Source organism: Primulina huaijiensis, chromosome 4 (assembly GCF_012295235.1).
Source record: "Primulina huaijiensis isolate GDHJ02 chromosome 4, ASM1229523v2, whole genome shotgun sequence".
Taxonomy (NCBI): domain Eukaryota; kingdom Viridiplantae; phylum Streptophyta; class Magnoliopsida; order Lamiales; family Gesneriaceae; genus Primulina; species Primulina huaijiensis.
In genome coordinates, this window is record NC_133309.1 from 127,665 (window position 1) to 150,255 (window position 22,591).

A 22,591-nucleotide genomic window follows, 5' to 3' on the forward strand; every position below is an offset into this window, starting at 1 on the left:
TTTTACATTATTTATATCAATCAATTTAATTAAAAACTGTATAAATAAATTTAAAATACAAATTATTGCAATGTTCAGTATCACTCATGAGATAAATCATTTAAAAATATATTTTGCTATTTTAAGTAATTTCCTGCCCAAATTACTTATTAAAAAATAAATACAATATTTAATTAGTTTATTTAATTTTTAAAAAAATAAAATTGGTTGGGTGTTAAAAGTTATCACTACAACAAGGTTTTCCAATAGACCTTAAATTATCATTTAATAATCATAAATTTTTTATCCCAAATGCATATTATTTCGAAATTATCTTAATTTAAAAGAATTAATGCATTGTAGTTTTCTTTCAAAACCATATGTATATTGTATATCTTGAATTGTCTTCTTAAAAATTCAAATAAGGGAGCACAAGAAAATTAAAAGAGATAGATTCAAAAGAATTTCAAATTGACATTAAATTACTCTCAATAAACATGTATATTACCCTCAATAATCAGATATGTTTGACACCCAATGCATGCAATTCGAGAGTTCCATAATTTGAAATAGTTAATATATGGTATAATTCTGTCAAAAGCATCCAATGTATAATTTTTGTCCCTTTGGTTGTCTTATTTGAATTTTAAATTATAAATAATGCAATATTACATATTATATTAGAAACCAATTTTATTCTATTTATCTTACTAAATTTATCTACTCCAAAATTGAATTCTGAAATGACTCCTCTTTTCAGCATCATGTATGAGTTGAATCTTTCTAAAATGTAATGTTCGTTTCAATTTAGATTTGTTCGTTGTTATGAACTACCTACAGATGGAAACAACGAGAACAGCGAGACATTAAGTTCGAAATATGTCTTTCATGAGAAGTAAAAAATATTATTCTTCTATTTTTACAAAATTTTAATTATTACCTATTACTAATGTGATAATTTTCTTCTATATTACAAAGTTCACGAATACATGATAGTATAAAATGTCTCGTAATGGAAATGATTAAACCAATTCTAAAGAAAGTACGCATATTATTAGAACACAACTTATAAAATTTATTGACATTGTTTTGGAATACACATAGTAAATGTTAATAAAATAACTTTTCTGATTTATACATAATTTACTTATGATCACATGTTTCATTTTTCTTTCGGAATAATAAACTGTTGTGTATATTATGAAGAGATTTTGTAGATAAAATCACAACTCATTTGGATAAAGATATTGATGAAACAATTATTGTTATCATTCAAATTTGTCAAACACGTGTCATGTCACAAAATTGTTTATGAATGTGGATATAGACGAAATTAATGAATTTTTAAAAAAATATTTCTCATTAAATTTATTGAATGTGATTTAAAAATATTTTTTTATCACATGTTAAAAAATAATAATATATAGCTTCTCGAAAATTAAAGAATTAAATATGTATTAAGGTTGGTGGTCGACATCAATACACTAAACACGATAAGTATCAAGTCATTGTCTTAGGCTAACACAATCTAAAATTTTGGTAAAAGATAGTGATTATTAGCTAAAAAAATTAATTGACATGCGTTGTATTTAAGAAAGTTTTTTAAAATTAGTGAAAAAATAGTTTTTATTTTTATTTTTTTATAATTATATTACTTTTTTCAATTTAAATATCTATTCATTTTTCACTAATTTTTAATAATATCATCCTGCACGGGTTAAATACTAGTATGTTATAAAAAGGAAAAAAAATCATTATTAATGTATTCACCTATCGCATTAATATTTGAAATAAATAAGTAATTAAATGTGAATTCTTTTCAATTTATTTTTAAAAATTTCAATTTAAATTTGATGTTCCTTGAAATTATAAACTACATTTAAATATATGCATTGATTATATCATTCTATTTAATTTCATTATAGTTTTAAGTTGTATGTTACTTTTATAGATTTTATGTTTACTACTCTCTATCATACTAAATAAAATATAATTTTTTTTTATATAATATTACGTTTTTCAACTTTTTTAAAAGAATGTTCGTCAATTGTTATTATTATTATGTATCTTAATAGAACTTTAAAATATGTAACTTAATAAAAATTTAATATATATATTTTTAACATGTCCAAAAAATAATTACATTTTTAATCAAAATTTATTCATATAATAAATGACAAAAAATTTGAATTTTTGAAAAATGTTTTATTTTTTTAAATTTTGATAAACAAAATAATATATGAATTTTTAAATAATTTTTCTATTCTTTTTATTAATAGATGTTTCACATAAACCAAGATAATAAATAAATTTAACGATAAAATATTATTAACATCATTTGAGTGTTATCTCAAATGCCTAAATATTTTGATATAATAATTTTTATAATAATATTTAAAATTTAAATATATCCATTATATTATATCAATAATTTTAAATAATTATAAACGATAATACATACTGATTTTAATTATTAATTATATAAAATAACACTCCATATATATGAAATACTAATAATAAATAAGAAGGACGTTACATATCATATAAAAAAATGTGTTCAACATCAAAATTATATACGATGAATGAAAATACATATATATCTCCTTTAGAAAAAACGCAAATCCAGTGGTGAATCAGGGCAGCCTCTGAGTCTGAAGATAGTCCCATCAAATCCAGAACCAATTGCTGGAGGTTTTCAGTGACAATCGTTGACACTCATCAGTGAATTCCATAGATTTTCTGTGCTGACAATCATTGCCGGAGGCTAACCAAGGGCCTTAAATTATGCAGAAACTCCACCAGTTCGCAATGTTTCGCTCAATCAAACCTCATCAGTTCACTCGATTATCCACCTTCACTTCCCTTTCTGACAATACCCTGGACAATGTTAACATTGTCAATGAAGTCCTCTCCCTCATCAATTCTGTGTATTCTATGGAGATTTCCCTTAACAAATTATCCCCTTTCTTGAACTGCGAAATTATTGTTTCAGTTCTCCAATCACAGGCGCAATTGAAGAATGATCCTCGCATCTGCTTTCGTTTCTTCACCTGGGCAGCTGGAAAAAAGGAGTTCCGTAGTGGGGTTTCACATAATTTGATTGTCGAGATGCTCTTGAGTAACGATTCATTTGATTTATATTGGAGTGTTCTTGATGATTTAAGGAATGAAAAGGCACCTGTTTATGCGGATGCTTTTGTTGTGTTGATTTTGGGATATTGGAGGTTGAAGAATGCGGAAAAAGTAGTGGAGACATTTGGGAAGATGAAAGATTATGAGTGTAACCCCAATTTAGCTGCGTATAACGTGATTTTAAATGTTTTGGTGCAGAAAAATGTGATCAATTTGGCATTGGCGATTTATTATAAGATGGTGAAGTTAAATTGTAAAATGGGTACGGATACTTTTAATGTTTTGATTGATGGTTTGTGCAAGAATGGGATGACTGAAAATGCACTAAATCTGTTTGACCAAATGACTAGGAGAGGAATCTTGCCTAACAGGATTACATACACAATTATTATTTCAGGTTTGTGCAAGGCAAAGAGGACAGATGATGCACTTAGGCTGCTTAATTTGATGAAAAGTAAGGGATGCAGACCTGATATTATTACTTACAATGCTTTGCTTCATGGGCTCTGTAAGTTTGGCCGGGTTAATGAAGCCCTCTTGCTTTTGCAGTCGTTCAAAAATGAGGGTTATCATGTTGAGATTCAGGGGTTTAGTTGTTTAATCGAAGGTTTGATAAGAACTAAACAGATTGGAATGGCTGAAGAGTTGTTTTCAAAGGCTTTTGAAGTGAACTTAATCCCTGACGTGGTGCTGTACACGATCATGATGCGTGGGTTAAGTGAAGCTGGAAGGATGGTGGATGCAACTAAGTTGTTAAGTAATATGATTGCAAAAGGGGTCATGCCGGATACTCGATGTTACAACGTGCTAATCAAAGGATTCTGCGATGTCGGGCTCTTGGATCAAGCTCGGTCTCTCCAACTAGAGATTTCCCAGCAAAATCAGTTCCCCAATACTTGCACTTACACTATTTTTATTTGTGGTTTGTGCAGGAATGGGCTGCTTGGAGAGGCTCGACAGATTTTTAATGACATGGAAAAACTTGGCTGCTTTCCCTCTGTTGTAACTTTTAATGCATTGATTGATGGACTATGTAAGGCTGGTAAACTCGAGGAAGCTCGCCTTATGCATTACAAATTAGAGCTTGGGAGAAACCCATCATTGTTTCTTCGGCTGTCACAAGGTGCAGATCGTGTTCTTGATAGCGAAAGCTTACAAAAGATGGTGGAGAAGTTGGTTGACTCTGGGTTAATTCTTAAAGCTTACAAGATTCTCATGCAGCTTATTGATAGTGGGGCTGTGCCACTCACCAGGACATACAATACGTTGATAAATGGTATGTGCAAAGCTGGGCAAATTAATGGTGCTTTTAAGCTCTTCGAGGAGCTCCAACTCAAGGGGCTTTCCCCAGATTCCGTTACATATGCCACACTCATAGATGGACTTCAAAGTTTGGATAGAGAAGTAGACGCGTTTAAGCTCTTTGAGCAAATGAATAAAAATGGATGTGTACCATCTTTTTCTGTGTATAAGACACTCATGACTTGGTCCTGCAGGAGGAATAAGATTACTGTTGCTTATGGTCTTTGGTTGAAGTACCTGAGGAGTTTAGGGGAAGATGAATCATTGAAATTGGTTGAGGAATGTTTTGTGAAAGGAGAATATGAGAATGCTGTAAGACGCTTGCTTGAAAGGGACATCAAATTGATTGATTTTGATTATGCACCATACAACATTTGGCTCATTGGATTATGTCAGGCTAACAGAATCGGGGAGGCTCATAGGACATTTTTAATTCTCGAGGAGTTTGGGGTTGTTGTTTCTGCCCCAGGTTGTGTCAAGTTGATTCATGTTCTGTGCTGTGAGGGAAAACTAGACCAAGCTCTTAAAATTTTTCTTTATAGCATGGAGAAAAATTATATTTTGATGCCACGCATCTGCAACCATTTACTGGAAGTTCTCTGTTCAACGGATAAAGCAATGCTTGCTTTCGAAGTTCTAGACAAAATGAAATCTGTGGGTTATGATTTAGATTCTTACCTTCACCGCAGCACAAAAGTACTTCTATTTAGTCATCGAAGAACAAGGGAATTTGAGAATATGACAACTGGTTGAATATTCTTTCTGTGTGCCATGTGAATGGGAATTTCCTAATTTTTGGAAAGTTTATTCTATTGAATCTTGCCAAATTGCTACAATGCTGCTTATTTTTGCTGGATGGAGGGTCTCTATCCACATTGCTTCGTGCGCTGGTGGGATTGTCCAGGACGAAGTTGTTCCTTTTCCAAATTCCACGATCCGCAAAATGTGCTCGAATGACTCACTCCAACCCTTGAAGTGGAGTCCTAACATTATCGTCTCCAACTTTGTACCCAAAAAAAGGCAAGAAATCACCAAATTTCTACATATTTCTCTCATTGATCGTTATTTTTTCTGCATGTACTCCATTTGTATCTACTATGACGGTTGTGGAGATTATTTGTTATTTAAACTATCCTTTTCGTTCAACTTTTTCTTTTAGCAAACTATGCCAGGCGCTTGTGGAATTCTAAAACACACTTCAGTTTGTCACGTAACACCGTGTTTTTAGAGCAGTGCTTTCGGTGCCAGAAATGGACATACAAATACTATTTGCCTTCTCATCAAATGTCAATTTATAACGTGATTCAAGGGATCAGCTAAAATATGTATTACTTTGGTCAATAACTTTATTTTGTTTATTCTTGCCCTAGACGCTACTTGACTGAACTGCCTAATTTTTGCAGGTTCTTGACAAGATCTTCGTGATCAAAAGGTCAGAAAGCATTTTGATTTGGAAAGATCTCTGTAATCCAGTGCATTGCAACTATGGTCTGAACTTTTTCTTTCTGGGGCTTGTGCAACAAATTTCCTAAACCCCTGGTGCAAATTTGTGTACCTTTCTAGTAAAACCTCGCGCTTGCCCTGTCAACCAGGACTCCATTGATACCGAAGGTCCCTGCTCTCCTGAAATTCTTCATTCTTAGACCGATAGTGAAATACTATTTTTGCCAAAAATGGAGCTTGATCAGATCATTAAAAGTGTGAAGAAGGCGTAGTATCCAATATGCGTGGTCTGGTGCTTTTTTTGGTCCTAATCTTGATATGCGAACATGCTACCAGGCTCTTTTGGGCAACTGAGTGTATCCAAGATGTTTAGTGAAAGAAGTTGGCATCCAAATTCAGTTTTTTACATGTTTGGGGGCTGGAGCTTAGTAATGAAATTTTTTTGTCAAGTTTGATGTGAATCATTTCCAAAAAACTGGTCACCATTAGGACTGCAGAATTTGTTTATGATTCATGCGTCATGGCCACAAGATTTTCTCATTTAATGGTACAATTATTTGTTTAATGTGCTGTTTCAGCCTCTCTCCAAGTCGGTATTTCAGGTTTGGCAATTTAAATGCCACCGAGGGCTTCCATCTTCTACACGATCCATCCAGTCCAGTAGGTTTTGATTTGTACTTCAGACTCGATTGTATCTCAGGTTTGTCGGGTCTTCTTGCTTCACTGTTGGAGTATCTCGATATATTATTGCCATTACACATATTGTCTGGTGGAGTGGTCTGGCCAATTGTTTCAATTGTTTCCATGAAGATTAGAGAATGGATTAAATCATCTTTTATGTGGCCATCTTTTCCTTTTTCTCTCCTTTGTAATGAGGGGTCTATGTGCTGTCGGGTTTGCCCAGCAGGTGTTATTTGTTGCATTTCTTTGTTTGCTTTTTTTTTCTTGTTTACAGCGACATGAGACTCACAAGTTGCTTCAGTTTTGGGATTTTTTCGTTGTTTAGAAGTTCGTGTTCATTATTATCTCTTTCCTTTTATTTTCATAAGAAAAGTTATATTTTGGTAAGGAAAAAGGGCATAGGGTGACAGATTTTAGTTACTGTGGCCTTTCAGAGAGTATTTTCAGAAAATAAAAGTTTAACATAAATTTCAAAATTGTCATGGGGTATGTGTGAACCTTTGAATTTTTTCAAGAGCAGTTAAACTCGGAAACTTAGATTGTTGTTTAGTCTTCTTTTTTTCTCTTATTCTTTTGAAGTAATATCCAAACTTCTTAATGATTAATGAGATAGAGTTTTCATAGAGGTCTGATTCATTGACTTATTGTGATAATTGAAAAAAAAAAATCATTGTAGGAGTCATTAAAAACTTGGAAAACAATAGTTTTATATTTTTCCTTCTTTTGTAAATCCATGTTCATCTTGAAAGCATGAAGGGAATTAATCAAGTCATTTAGTGCAAGTTGAGTTGTATCTCGTGCTTCATCAATTGCATAGATCTTGTTGGAACATTTCATGTTCGCAATCTTGCTTGATTTTGATGTTAACAAAACTTGTTATTTGTTACTAATGAATTTACCTAAGTATGCAGTTAGCTGAATGTAACTGAAGCTATCGAAGAATGCAAACTGAAAGTACCAACTGATTAATCGAATTAAACTAGTTCAACTGATGAATCATAAACCAGTTCAACTGATTGTCCAGTTGATAGGTTGTTCAGCAGAAGACCTTCAGAATCCCGGCCAATTGATGAAGTGTTCAACTGATGAAGAGCCCAACTGACCAGATCAACTGAATCAGTGAAATCAGTTCAGCTGACGAGTCAACTGATTTCACCTCACCAGTTCAAGACCAGTTCAACTGACCAGTCAGAGCATCAGTTAGAAATCGATCAGTTTGCAGATACGACAAGCTTAATCCAGTTGTGCACAAAGGTACAAAAGCTATTGTACGATCAAGGTACAATAATGTCTGTTGCAGCAGCGCTTATAGTCAAACGTTCGAGAATGGATTTCGAAGAACGAATTCAAATTGCAACGAACATATTTGATGAGTCTTGATGTACAGTCTACACCTGAATCTATAAATATAAGACCAAGACCATCAACAAGAAGAGGTGGAAAAACAAGAGAGAAAAGAAAGGGCACGCTCAGTTACATATCAGCTTTACAAGAAACAACCGCCCAGTAGTGGGAACACTTCAACGTGTTATCAGCTTAGATTAGAAGCACATTTCCCTCAGTGCGTGAGAACACTTTCGGGTTTATTTCAGATATCAGTTCTCACACACGCACACACCACCACTCAAATATAGTCTTCGTACAATGACAATAAACTTGTGTATGTAATCTTTGACACACTGACGTTAAACAAGTGTTGGCTGGAAGGTGATGCCTTCAGTCTAGACTAGGAGTTCAGTTAGACAGTCAGGTAAGTCCTAAGCTGGATGGGTTTGTACAATCTGTTGTATAAATCAACGTCTTCTAGTGGATCCTACCCGAGGTGGTAGAAGGAGTGACATAGGAGCAGTTGAAGTCTTTGAACATCCATAAACATATCTTGTGTTATTTTCTGTTTAACTGTTGGTTTTTCGTTCTTAACTGATTTGATCAGTTCAGCTGATATCAGTTCAGTTCTGTCCATAACTAAACTGATAGAAGCCAGAACTGATCCACTGTAAGTTTCAGTTATTCAGTTGCACATGATATAAAACCGATCAGTTTTCTTAACGAAGGATTACTTTGAGTATTTTCCGCTTGGTTTGTTACCAAACTCGATCTAATTCATCGGTGTATACATTCTTAGAACACGAGCTATTGCAGCTCATTGATTTATTGTGTTTGAAGCGCCCTCAAGGGTGCCGAGCACACGATCCCATCAGATCTTGATCTTGAAACTCTCCGGAAGTGATCGTAATACTTTGCTGACCAGTCTTTCATTTGAAAATTGGATCACCGAGGATGAACGCTTCAATGGCTATCTCTCTCTAGCGGCAATCATATTCGGTGATTGTCTCAATTTCTTCTATCCTCAAACTTTCAAATTTAGAGATTAACATTCCTAGCTTCGTTCTTCGTATACTTTCAGATCTTTCACAATATTTTTGAAGGATTTCACATGCATCCTTAGCAGAAACACAGTTGATAATCAAGTTGAACATGTTTATATCAACTTATGTGAATATGTCATCTAAAGCCTTTGAATTGTAGTTTGGAATTTGAACTTCATCAGTTGTCCATTCACTTTCTAGTTTGATCATATTGCCTCCATCTTCATCAACTCTTTTTGGTGGAGTCCAACCGTTGACAACTCGTTGTCATGCTATTTCATCTATGGACTTGATATAGAATCTTGTTTTGACTTTCCAAATAACATAGTTTGATCCATCCAAGATAAGTAATCGTAGTGCAATGTTGGCAACTGGCACGTCCATTGAATTTTACCTATTAAACAAAAATAACTAGAATAACACTTAATAACCTCAAGAGTTGGCTCTGATACCAAGTGAAAGTATTTTGTTTAACATGAATGGTAAAAATTGGGTGTATCAAATAAGTGTTGTTTCGGATGTTATAAAACGTTGTGACAACATACATCAGAATAATATAAAACAAAAATAATTAAAATAACACAGAGAAATTATGCACAAATGAACACACTTGCACGATGCCTCATGGCAAAATCGTCAATAGAAAATAAATTGAGTTTATAAAACAATACTAGTGAATGAATGAAAAACTATCTATTTTAACAAGTCAAAGAAGTAAATTGCATCCTAAAATCTCAATAAAAAATAAGCAACACGCTAAGATGCAATTTTGCGTAGCCGAAATTCGGAGCAACAAAACAATTCTTCAAATAACACTTTGTACAGGTGTCATCTTCAAATGTGTCAAATACGTCACGACAATACAGTAAAATAACGATGATTCGTCTTTGCGAGTTCTTCTTAAAATTCTCTCGTATATCGCTCTTCTTGCTTCTGCCCACGCATCATTTTGTGCAACAATTATTCTGCAATATATAGAGACTTGTGTTGATATTGATAGGATTCCTTGAATAGGTTCTTACAAGATAAGAAAAGTAGTCTTTCATTGAGAAACAAATTCTTTTAAATATCAAATATCAAAATCTAAGAGTTTAATAAACTCAATGTTCTACAAAAAAATTTATGCAAAATCTTATCAAAAAGAAAAAGAATTTAGGAGATAAATTGTGTATTGCAAGGCAATATAAATTTCCTTTCTAGAATCATTTGGTCTTCTAGACATGTCAGTCATATATGACGTCTGCATATAAACCTTTTTAAAAAATGTAAAACAATTTGTAGTTGAATGTGTTCCTCCTTGGTATCTCTTATGTTATTGAGGTGGGAAGTGAATTTATGTTCCAGGTTATATATTGATAATAGAGGAAAAATAATTAGAAAAAGGCCATAATTTCTTTATTAATGAGTAGTATGATGTATACAAAATGTCATTAGTTTTTGTATTTATTTATTAAGTCCATATTCATTGGTGATTACTAATGACGTCGATGACTTCTATCATCCTTTTTACCAACAATTTTTCATGTTTTTCATGTTAATATGATCTCACTTTGCGACAAGTACCAATTGACAGGCATATGCAGGGAATTAGCATTTTGGTCATATATGTTTGCTTGTTTTTTGTTTTGAACCTGTATGTTGTCATGTTTTGGAAAAGGTAAAATAACTTGGATTTTTTTTTGTGGATTTCATCTTGTGTCGTCGGAATAGGAGAGAGCCACCAGATTTTGCTTAGGGCACCCACTCTCCAATGTGAGTGGGCGTTATAACGCCCACTCACATGAGAGAGGGTCCTGTGTCAGTTTATTTTTTTAAAAAAATTGCACATTTAGCGATGGTTTTATAGAAACCGTCGCCGATTTGCTGACACGCGAGCCCCACGTGTTTTGAATTATTTTAATTATATTTTATATTTTATGAACGCCCAAAAAAATTGGACATTTAGCGACGGATTTTCACAAACCGTCGCTAAACGTTGTTACTTATTTAATGTTATTTAATGTATTGGTTTAAAGTATCCTTTGGTGAATATAGCCGTTGTAAAATAGCCGTTGGAATATAGCCGTTGCAAAGTAGCCGTTGGAATATAGCCGTTGCATTTTTCAATATAAATAGACACCTTGTACTATACAATTCTTCATTCTACAAACATACCATTTAGCAAACAGATACACTTGAATTTGTTTACTCCAAAATGTCTCAATATTCCAGTTGTTCAACCTCTAGCTCGACAAGTGAAAACGAAGTCCAAGTTGAAGTTGATGACGAAGATTATGATCCGGGGAAAGAGCTAATGTCATTGATACTTCAACAAAGTCGACAAATAGTTGAAGCATATCAAAGTAATAACGTAATGCGGCGAAGAAGAAGGTTCATCCAAAGAAATCGTGAAGCCGGGCATGCGAGGCTCTTAAATGATTATTTCTCCACAAACCCGGTGTATCCAGATCAAATATTTCGAAGACGATTTCGCATGCGAAGAGAGTTATTCTTTCAAATAGTGAATGCACTTGAGGATCGTTCACCGTATTTTCAGCAAAGGGACGATGCTGCGAGAAGAAAAGGCTTGTCACCACTACAAAAATGCACGGCTGCAATTCGTCAATTGGCGTATGGAGTCTCGGCCGACCATCTTGACGAGTACCTACGCATGGGTTAATCAACTGCCATCAAGTGTCTTTTCAAGTTCTGCGGATATGTGGTTGAACTATTTAGTGATCGATATTTGAGAAGGCCAAATGCTGATGATGTTCAACGTCTTCTTCAAATGCATGATGAAAGGCACGGGTTCCCTGGAATGTTGGGCAGTCTTGATTGCATGCACTAGGAATGGAAAAATTGCCCAGTTGCTTGGAAAGGCCAGTTTACAAGAGGCCATGGGTCACCGACAATCGTGCTTGAAGCGGTCGCGTCTCAAAACTTGTGGATATGGCATGCATTCTTTGGTGTCGCCGGTTCACGTAATGATCTTAACGTGTTGTACAAATCTCCCATATTCAATAACGCCTTGCAAGGAAATGCACCAGAGATTAATTTCATGGTCAACGAGACTCAATATACGAAGGGGTATTATTTAACAGATGGAATATATCCGGAATGGGCCACTTTCGTTAAGGCTTTTCCTTGTCCGGAGGATCCAAAGAGGAGGCTTTTTAAGGAAAGACAAGAGTCTGCAAGAAAAGATGTTGAACGAGCATTTGGGGTGCTCCAAGCTCGATGGGCAATTGTCAGAGGTCCACCTCGTTATTGGTAAAGAAAAAAGTTAAAATATATTATGTTAGCATGCATTATTGTACATAACATGATTGTCGAAGATGAGGGGGTTCACGTGACAAATTGGTACAACGATGAAGGTGACGAACCCGCACAACCCGTCCAGGGCTCAAACCGAGGATTTCATGAATATCTCCGAACAAATTCCGAAATACATGACACTCATGTGCATCACCAACTTCGTGCCGACTTAGTTGAACATATTTTGTCACAATACAACAACAATCCTTGAATTAGTATTTTGCATCTTCTGTTAAATTTAATTTATTTTCTTTTATTTTTATGCAAGTGTTATTTATTATTATATGTTGTACCGTTTTATTTTAGGTTTATAATAAATTTTTAATTTTAAGTAAATGACACTCATAAAATTAAATTATTTTACGTACTGAATATATAAAAACAAATTATTATTAATATAAAATAATAATAATTTAAATTTCTTAAAAAATTTGAAATTGAATTTATTTAATGTAAAATAAGAATAAGATGAATGAGTGGACAGCGGGACCTACAAATAATGAGTGTGAATGTTAAAATGAATGTGGGAGAATAGNATGGGTGCGAGTGCTCTTATTTGATACCGGATTTCACCCACTTGGCACCTATTAATGATCATGTGGCATAAATAGATTCCACCTAAGCAAAATTAGCTAAAATAAAAACAAGAGGGAAAATCTTGTTCCTCCAAATCAATCTACTTTCTTTGACCATCCATATACACGCTCTATTCAACCATTCTCCATTTCATTGACCATCTTCACTTGTACCAAATTATACTCGTCTTCCATTTTATGGTTTTTTTGGATACTCATCCTCCATTTTGAATACACATGAGTGTGTATGTTGAGTCACATATATGATCCCTCTTATCCTTTGCGATCAATTTATGATAATCAAGAAATCAAAGTTTCAGATTATGAAAACGAATTGAATCATTACTCTCGATCAAATTAAATGGACACAACCAAGTTATAGAACGTAGAAGACACATAGTTTACGTGGTTCGATCAAATCTGATCTACGTCCACGGGAGGTAATCTCGTTAAGAATTTGAATAGAATGCAGAATACACAACGAGAAAGAATTACTCGAATATGCAACACTCAATACAACATACACTCTTGTTCTTTTTCTATGAATTCCAAAATTACACTCTTGTATTTCTATTGATGAAGGTGATGTTGATTCTCTTAGCACACCTCTTCTGCTTCTTCCGTTGTTCCATCTTGCAGATAGCAGGAGAGGTATATACTTCAGTCCTTCTACAAGCCACTTGAATCCGACGGCTCTTCATCTCCAGAGGCTCCTCGCCACTGATTTGTTCCAATTGGTTAGCTAGCTAACTGTCAGCTAACCGACTTCCAAATCTTGATTTCTCCATGTGGATTCTTTATTTTATCCAACCACCAATTTTTGACACTTGACTAACAATCTCCAACTTGGCAACAATTTAGGATTCCTAATGAGAGCACCTCTCCTGATCTTTATGGCCTTAAGTGATGTAGCCCTTGGCTACATTCACCATTTCCATGCAGTGATGAAGTTTGTCTGTTGTTATGACCTTAGTGCATATGTCAGCTGGATTATCATAAGTGCTTATCTTCTGAATTAAAATTTATCCATCTTCAATGATCTCCCGTACAAAATGGAGTTTAATATCTACATGCTTGGTCCTTTCGTGATAGGATTGGTGCTTTGATAGGTGTATAGAACTTTGATTGTCATAGAAGACAGTTAAGGACTCTTGTTTAAAACCAAGTTCTGACATGAAACCTTTCATCCATTTGGCCTCCTTAAAGGCTTCTGTTACTGCCATATATTCAGCTTCGGTAGATGACAATGCAACTACTGGTTGGAAGGTTGCCTTCCAACTTACTGCAGTGTTATTTACCGTAAATATATATCCAGTCAAGGACTTCCAAGTATCTATGCTTCCTACATAGTCAGAGTCCACATATCCCTTTCCCAAGCTTTTATCCACAGTCTCTCTTTTGAACATCAAGCCGTAGTTTAGAATGCCTTTTATATATCTCAGTATCCACTTTAGAGCCAGCCAGTGTTCTTTTCTAGGATTTGCCATAAACCTACTTACCATGCTGACTGAATAAGCCAAGTCAGGTCTTGTACATACCATTAGGTACATCAGGCTCCCAATAGTACTTACATATGGAACCCTTCTCATGTATTCTTTGTCATGTTCGGTTTCTGGGGCTTGACTTACAGAGAGTTTAAAATGCCTAGACATTGGTCCTGCTACTGATTTTGAACTTGCCATCTCAAATCTTTCAAGTATCTTTTGAGCATATCCTTGCTGAGATAGAAATAATTGCCTTGAATTCTTGTTTCTCTGAATTTCTATGCATAGTATCACTTTGGCATGTCATAGATCTTTCATTTCAAATTCAGTACTTAGTTCACCTTTCATGGAGTGTATTTCTCCTATATCTTGACTTGATATAAGCATGCCATCGACATATAACAGTAGGTACATGGTTGTTGGGTGCAATAATTGTCCCTGCTTGGTAGAGCGATCGAACCATGATGCTTGAGCTGCTGTGCGGTTTAAAATATTTGAGTTGCGTCATTACCACCAGCTATAGCTTTTGGTAAAGCTGTAAGCACTCGGTCCTACAATTAGTATCAATCGGGTTAGATTCTCATTGGTTGCAAGGAGTGCAATTATTGGGAGAGAGATTGTTAGGTGCAATAATTGTCCCTGCTTGGTAGAGCGATCAAACCGTTGTGCTTGAGCTGCTGTGCAGTTTAAAAGATTTGAGTTGCACCATTACCACCAGCTATAGCTTTTGGTAAAGTGGTAAGCACTCGGTCCTACAATGGCTTTTCCAGATTTGGTTTTCTTATGATAGACACACCAATCATAATTGTTTCTTGTATAAGTTGTGGGCTATCACGAAATCATCAAAATGCTTATACCATTGTCTAGGAGCTGCTTTAGGCCATAGAGAGCTTTATTCAGTGAGCACACCAGAAGCGGGTGATCCTTTTTTTCAAACATCTAGGTCTGTTGCATATATATGTTTTCATCAAGATCCCCATGGAGAAAGGCTGTCTTGACATCGAGTTGTTCAAGCTCCAAATTTTCTTTTGAAACAATTGATAGCATTGTTCTGATTGATCTGTTTTTGACCACTGGCGAGAACACTTCATGAAAGTCTATTCTTCCACTTGACAAAACCTTTTTACTACAAGCCTTGCTTTGTACCTTGGCTCATCAACTCCTGGTACACCATGCTTCCTTTTGAAAATCCACTTGTACCCAATAAGTTTATGATGTTTAGGCTTTGTGACCAGTGTCCAAGTGTTATTCTTTTTGAGTGCTTCCATTTCTTCTTCCATAGCAGCACACCATTTTTATCTTTCCTTAGACCTCATGGCTTCATGAAGATTCAGTGGTTCACTCTAAATCTGAGATGCCACAGTGAATGCATAAGACATACAATCTGCATGTACATACTTCTGTTGGGGTTTTATAATCCTCCTATCTCTATCTCTTGCAAGTTTGTAGTCTTGCAAATTTAATGGATCTTGAGTATTGATGTTTGACTGATCATCATCATATTGGCAATCACTTTGAACAAAAAAATATGTGTCTGCTAGCGCCACCTTGATCTTTGTAATATCTGTACTGTTCTGGACTCCAGTAGGCATTCCTTCTACTTTTGTTGTCTTGAGTGGGAAATAGTCCTCCTTGAAAGTCACATCTATACTGATAATGATCTTGTGATTGCCCGATTCAATGCACTCAAAGTTTATATTCCTTTATTCCTTCAGGATATCCCAAGAAAATGCACTTCATTGCCTTGTCATCCAGCTTTCCTTTCTTGACATGATCATAAGCTGGGCATCCAAAAACTCTTAGCTCATCCAATTGAGAAGGAGTTGATGTCCATCTCTCCATAGGGGTCTTGAATCCCAGTGGAACTGAGGGACTTCTATTGATTAGGTGACAGGCCGTATTGACAACTTCTGCCCAAAAAGTCTTTGATACACCTGAATGTGACATGAGACACCTTACTCTTTCTAGGATATTCCTATTCATTCTTTCAGCAAGTCCATTCTGCTGTGGTGTGTAAGGTGCTGTAAAATGCCTTGCAATTCCTTTGTTGTTACAGAACTGATGGAATTCATTTGAACAATATTTCAGTCCATTATCAGTCCTTAACTTCTTTAAACTCATGCCAGTTTGATTTTCCACAAGGGTAAGACATTGCTTGAATTTATCCAATACCTCACTCTTGTTTTTCAGTGTGTATATCAATTATTGTCATGAAGTACCTTGACCCACCATTGGATGGTACCCTTGATGGACCCCAAAGATCCGAATGAACATAATCCAATGGAGCAGTTGAAGTATGCTTTCCCACGTTGAACTTAACTCTTGTGGACTTGCCTCTGATGCATTCTTCACAAAATTCCATTTGTTCCTGTGGCTTCTCTCCAAGTAGGCCTTGTTTATGTAATTCAGTGAGACCCTTGTCACTTATGTGTGCTAATCTGATATGACACTTTCTGTTATTGTTTTGTTGTCCCTCGACTACACTTGCTGACCCTACAAGAGTGTTTCCTGATAGGACATATAGTCCATTTATCCTTTGTCCCTTCATCATACTTAATGCTCCTTTGTAGACTGTCAGAGTTCCTTTCTCGACCTTGAAAGTATATCCAACCTGATCAAGGCTACCCAGTGAGATTAAGTTCCTTTTTAAATCAGGGACTAGTCTCACTTCACTTAGGATCAACTCAATACCATTTGTCATCTGAAGTCTTACAGACCATATCTCTTTGATCTTACATGTCTTGTCATTCCCAACTTCCCCACCGTCAATCTCCTCTATAATTTCAAACCAGGATTTGTTTGGTTTCATATGAAAGGAGCATCCACTGTCAAGAACCCAATGATGGTATGTGTTGAGGTTTGTAACACACAATACCTCGGCACTGTCATACCCATCTTGTACAATTGATGCTTCTCCTTCCACCTTGGTTTAATCAGCTAGTCTTTGTCGATCAGGGCAATCCCTCCTAAAGTGTCCTTGTTTATGACATAAAAAACACTTCAGTTTTCTTGTCTTTGATCTGGATCTACTTCGATTCTTGAATCAAGATTCCCTCTTATCTGATCATCCTCTTACATAAAGGTTGTCACCAGTTTCTTTCGTATCCTTCTCAATGATGGTTTGGAATTGATTTGCCTTCAGTGTCTTTTGTATCTCATCAAAGACTAATGATTATTTGGCATATTTCATCGTGTCCACGAACACTGAATATGATTTGGGAAGTGAATTGAGGACTAAGATAGCCTTATCTTCATCCTCAACTTCTATCCCGATGTTTTCCAAATCCAAAATGAGTCTATTGAAATCGTCTAGATTTTCGCCAACTGTCTTAGAGTCAATCATCTTGAACCAAATAGTTTTCCTTTAAGATATATACGATCTTGCAGAGATTTGGTCATATAGAGGACTTCAAGTTTTACCCAGATACTTGCAGCTATTCTTTCCGATGAGACTTCGCGAAGAACTTTGTCACTTAGGTGCAGCGTTAATGTACTGAATGCCAATTCCATCATCTCCTGCTTCTTTTTTTCAGTTAGAGATTTAGGGAGTCTCTTTTCTCCCTCTAGTGCTTTGGCAACTTTCTGTTTCACCAGTATGGTGTGCATTCTTCTGCGCCAAAGAGCAAAATCTCCTTTTCCGTCAAACCGATCGAGTTCGACTTTTCCAGCCACCATCTTGTGGATGTAGCTGCCAAGAACCTTGGCTCTGATACCAGTTGACAGATATGATCCATCTTATCATTTGCGATCAATTTATGACAATCAAGAAATCAAAGTTTCAGAGTATGAAAATGAATTGAATCACTACTCGCGATCGAATTAAATGGACACAACCAAGTTATAGAACGTAGAAGACACACTGTTTACGTGGTTCGATCAAATCTGATCTATGTCCACGGGAGGTAATCTCATTAAGAATTTGAATAGAATCCAGAATACACAACGAGAAATAATTCCTTGAATATGCAGCACTCAATACAATATAGACTTTTGTTCGTTTTCTATGAATTCCAAAAGAACACTTTTGTATTTCTATTGATGAAGGTGATGTTGATTCGCTTGGCACACCTCTTATGTTTCTTCCGTTGTTCCATCTTGCAGATAGTAGGAGAGGTATATACTTCAGTCCTTCTGCAAGCCACTTGAATCCAACGGCTCTTCATCTCCAGAGGTTCCTCGCCATTGATTTGTTCCAATCGGTTAGCTAGCTAATTGTCAGCTAACTGACTCCCAAATCTTGATTTCTTTATATGGATTCCTAATCCTATCCAACCACCAATTGTTGACACTTGACTAATATATGTGTAAACAAAATACGGTGTTTTAGATGCGATCGTATTTTAGAACCATAAAAGAGTATTTTTTTAAAATATATTTTTAGGTTTTTAGGTTTTTGTTTTAAGCTAATTTTGCTTAGGTGGAATCCACTTATGCAACTTGATCATTAATAGGTGCAAAGTGGGCGACATTCGGTGTCAAACAAATAAAATCCGGCTGTTCTCTCCAGTTCTGACGACACAGGACGAGATCTCAAAACAACCGAAATATTGTATCTTTTTTCAAACTTGACTACATAAAAGACCAAAATAAAAAATTGACCCACATAAAAGATCAAAATGCTAATTTTTCCGCATATGCAAAGTGAGATCATATTTAATTTAATAATAATAGTAGTAGTAGTAGTGATCTTCTTTAAGAGTCATATCAATGTGGAAGATAAGGCGGATAGATATAAATGTCAGAAAAATGAGAAAATAGTATGTGTTAATTAATTATTTGTTTAACTTTTTAAAACAGAAAATTTCAATTATTTTCTATGTTTCGATATTGTTCAGCCCATTACATATATATTAAATTTTTATAAATAAGTTTTTCTTTCTGATGAACTTTTCAATTCTTTTCTATGTGTTATTACACTGACAGTGCGGATAAAACTATCATATTTATAATATCAGCAGATTGCATTAATGATTACCTATTAAAGATACATACTTTAAACAATTGCGGACATTTTAGATATATTATCTATGATTTTATAATTTTGTAAATAACAATCTTGTATACTAAATTCTAGTACTAATCTTAGTATCTTACTATCTCATTAAAGTAGTAATATATTATGAATTTTATAAAGATATTATTTTAAACAAAACAACATAAAACAACAAAATAAATAATTATTTTATTTAAAACAGTAAATAATCACAAAGATGGGGCACACATTTGCGACGTTCTATCCATCAGAAAATCTACCGTGCAAAGCCCAGTCCACCATATCTTTGTGTCCAATTGCTTGTCTACTCTACCTCAATTCACCATTTCGAAGGTTTATCCGTACAAGTTTCTTCTACCTATACCCTTTTAGCTCCAAAGAACATATACATGGAGCTATGTCGACTTGGGTACGTCTTGGGGACAGAGATAAGCCCGAGGCCAAGAAAGAATAATTTATCAAGTTGCTGAAAAACATTTTGATTCGCATTACTTCCTTTCCATTGTAACTACCTACCAATTATTTTTGCCAAACTAACTACTTATAAACACAACATTTATTTATTTATTTTATTGTCAATTTTCTAGGAAACCCTCTTATCTCTATTTCCTTCCACGTATCAATAGATCTAACACCAAATACATAACAGCATATAAATATGGATAAGAAACCTTAAAAGATAAAACAGCATACAAATAAACATTTCAACAGAGAAGCTAAAATTGCCTTTTCACATAAATGTTTCATCATAGTTTACTTCATGTTGACATCCATCCATGCTAACAGTCTCTGCTTGAGTTTCATGTACAGTGTGCGCTTCAAACAGGCAGTTATACATCCCTGACTTTTAGCCTGACTTCAGAGGGAGAGTTGAGCGGCTTTTTTGGGCTTGAAGGAACAGAGTTGAACTTACGTACCAAGACTGTGAAACAAGGCACAAATAATACATAGAGGGCCCCGAAGATAAATGGTGCAGCAACAAGCCATCCCAACAGCTGCATTTTTCAACAAAATTACCAAATGATAGGATAATCTTAAAGATAAAGAGCACAATACAAGCATAAATCTCCTAGGAATCAGAGCCCAATCACAGTTTGTCACGTTATGACTAATTGCATATGTTGTAACCTTACTTCAATCTAAACACAGCTGCTAGTTCATTCATTTACACGATAACAGACGCAGAAGGCCATGGTACCACAGTTCGATGTTTTACACGCATAAATTTGTCCAATTATCAATAAAAAGGGAGAACGTTTTGACAAATTTCAATATTCCTGATTATTTGCTAGTATCTCCATCTCCATATTTTATAACTATAAGAATCTATGAATGAGCTAACTCGAGCTTTATCATAATCCATTTTGACTTTCCTTATTCACAAGCATGAACAATCATTCAAATCAAGACGCGAACAAAATGGGATGCTCCCCAAAAATCTTATATAACAACTCAAAATGGGATAGCAAAAGAGACAAAATCTAGAGATAGATTTGAATATTAGATAGGTTGCATACTGCGTGGAAAATGCTCTGTAAAACTTCCTTTGATGCCTGTCCAGTCAAGACCTTCTTGAGAGCATCCGAGGTCAATGTAAATTGAGGACCACCGGTGACGATTTCACCAAAGCGTAAAAATGGAAACACTAGACTAAAAGTTGAAACCACATATAAAAGGAAGCCGTAATCAGAAAAATTCACAAAAATTACTGAAATAGAATGCCTCCAGCTGCAATCAGAGAGGTTACACCAACAGTTATATCATAAAAAACGCCATATTTTCTCCTATATTATGACAGAAAAAATCTAAGAAGAAAAGCAAGATGGTATTTGTACACACATGCCAAAAGTTCGAGGGTAAGTTAAAAGGAAAAAAGAAAAGTGTGGTAGCTGTGGTAATTGGGTCTGCCAAACCATTTGCCAGCATCTTCTAACATTTAAGACCAACAAGAAGTAAAATAGATAAAAGTCTTTGTTCTTGCAAGGATATTAACCCAACGCACACCTCCCCTCCCAAACAAGCTCGCCCAAAGGCACATACATAGAAAGACTAGGATTATGCATTCTGCAATGAAAAGTTTTAACAATGAGTGGATAGCGGAAAGATACTGGTGGTGAGATAGTGATCTAAAATGAGACAACAATTACTAATCCAAAAGTCGCCACAAACTCTCTGGTCTTAATTCAACATTGAACAGAATGAGAAAGCTCAAAACGAAAAATGACCTCAATTCAATAGGAGTGGCAATAAAATTAGCCAGCATTACAGTTGGAGCATGACATACAGATCCGAGTACAGCGACAGCGATGCCACAGAGAAACACAGTAACCCCTGGGTGAAGACAATATATATAATCTTGGAGTGATCTCACAAACAGAAAGAAGACAATATATATAATCTTGGAGTGATCTCACAAACAGAAAGAAGACAATAACCCAAACATAAGTTTAATTGCTTCCATTTTTAGCATTAATTATATTTATTTAGAACACAAAAATGGGAAATTAACAAACACGCATACCACAGATGGGAAAGACTCCAATTGTGATTCCCAATGCCGCGGAGAATGCCAATTGCTTGGGCTCTGTTCCCCTGCGGAGAATTTGGAAAAGAGGGTCTACAACTTTTCTTCGGAACCAAGAACCCGCCCGATTCAGCATATCTATGCGATTCAAATCAATCAATTATCGCTGCGCACTGCCGAAGGAGCCTAGCTTTGTAAAATAATAATTTTGAAGGAGAGAGATGTACAGTAAGGTGGATGAAGATCATTCATTATCAGTAAAAGAATTTGGTTTTTTAATAACATTAACGTAGCATTAAATATAATCTTAAAATATGCAATAGAGTATAAAAATGATTTTATNTTTTAAACAAAATAAATATCATATGAAGAATAATTTGCGTGTCCAAATAGATTGATTGATTCACCTTAATTTTTTTTTGAAATTTATAACTCAAATCTCCAACAGCCAACTATGAATTATACTGTATGTTTATCTGAAAAATGGATATGATTCAAAACGTACGTGTTTCCGGCGTACAGACAAGACCAAAAACAAGAAATGAATCCATCGCTCTCTAAATCTTCCATGTCCTTGTTCAAGACATAGCTCTGATCCACAATCGATCTGCAACTACACTAGTATTTAAATATTTCATCCACCACAATTGATCTCACCTCTTTCATGCTCAGATAACCAACTTTAATTAGTTCCCAGATATATATTGACACATATATATATATATATATATATATATGTGTGTGTGTGTGTGTGTGTGAGATTGAGTGAGAAATTACGTACATAATCTCAAGAAACCAAATCCAGAAATGCCATT

General features: G+C 35.0%; 2 protein-coding genes and 1 pseudogene across 12 annotated transcripts in view; 2 read left to right on the plus strand and 1 right to left on the minus strand.

The window, feature by feature from the left end:
• The first annotated feature begins 2,587 nt into the window (after window positions 1-2,587).
• LOC140975050 (uncharacterized) overlaps window positions 2,588-22,591 on the plus strand; it is a 31,899-nt gene continuing 11,895 nt past the window's right edge. For 3 of the 11 annotated variants that reach the window (XR_012174891.1, XR_012174889.1, XR_012174890.1), the window contains exon 1: window positions 2,588-5,202. Coding sequence is in view for 3 of the 11 variants with exons in the window: in XM_073438536.1 (XP_073294637.1) it covers window positions 5,249-5,433 (185 nt within the window). In the remaining 8 variants the exon portion in view is untranslated. Of the gene's footprint in view, window positions 5,434-5,816; window positions 5,964-22,591 lie in introns of those variants that run through there. The other 8 variants (XM_073438536.1, XM_073438537.1, XM_073438538.1 and 5 more) reach the window with 6 other exon arrangements.
• LOC140975949 (protein ANTAGONIST OF LIKE HETEROCHROMATIN PROTEIN 1-like) lies at window positions 10,948-12,724 on the plus strand (annotated as a pseudogene).
• LOC140975049 (uncharacterized) lies at window positions 19,896-22,059 on the minus strand. The gene is made up of 4 exons (XM_073438535.1): window positions 21,774-22,059; window positions 21,478-21,583; window positions 20,770-20,902; window positions 19,896-20,247 (listed from the first exon to the last, which is right to left on the minus strand). The coding sequence occupies exons 1-4, from the start codon at window positions 21,910-21,912 to the stop codon at window positions 20,083-20,085; spliced, it is 543 nt and encodes a 180-aa protein (XP_073294636.1). The 5' UTR covers window positions 21,913-22,059; the 3' UTR covers window positions 19,896-20,082.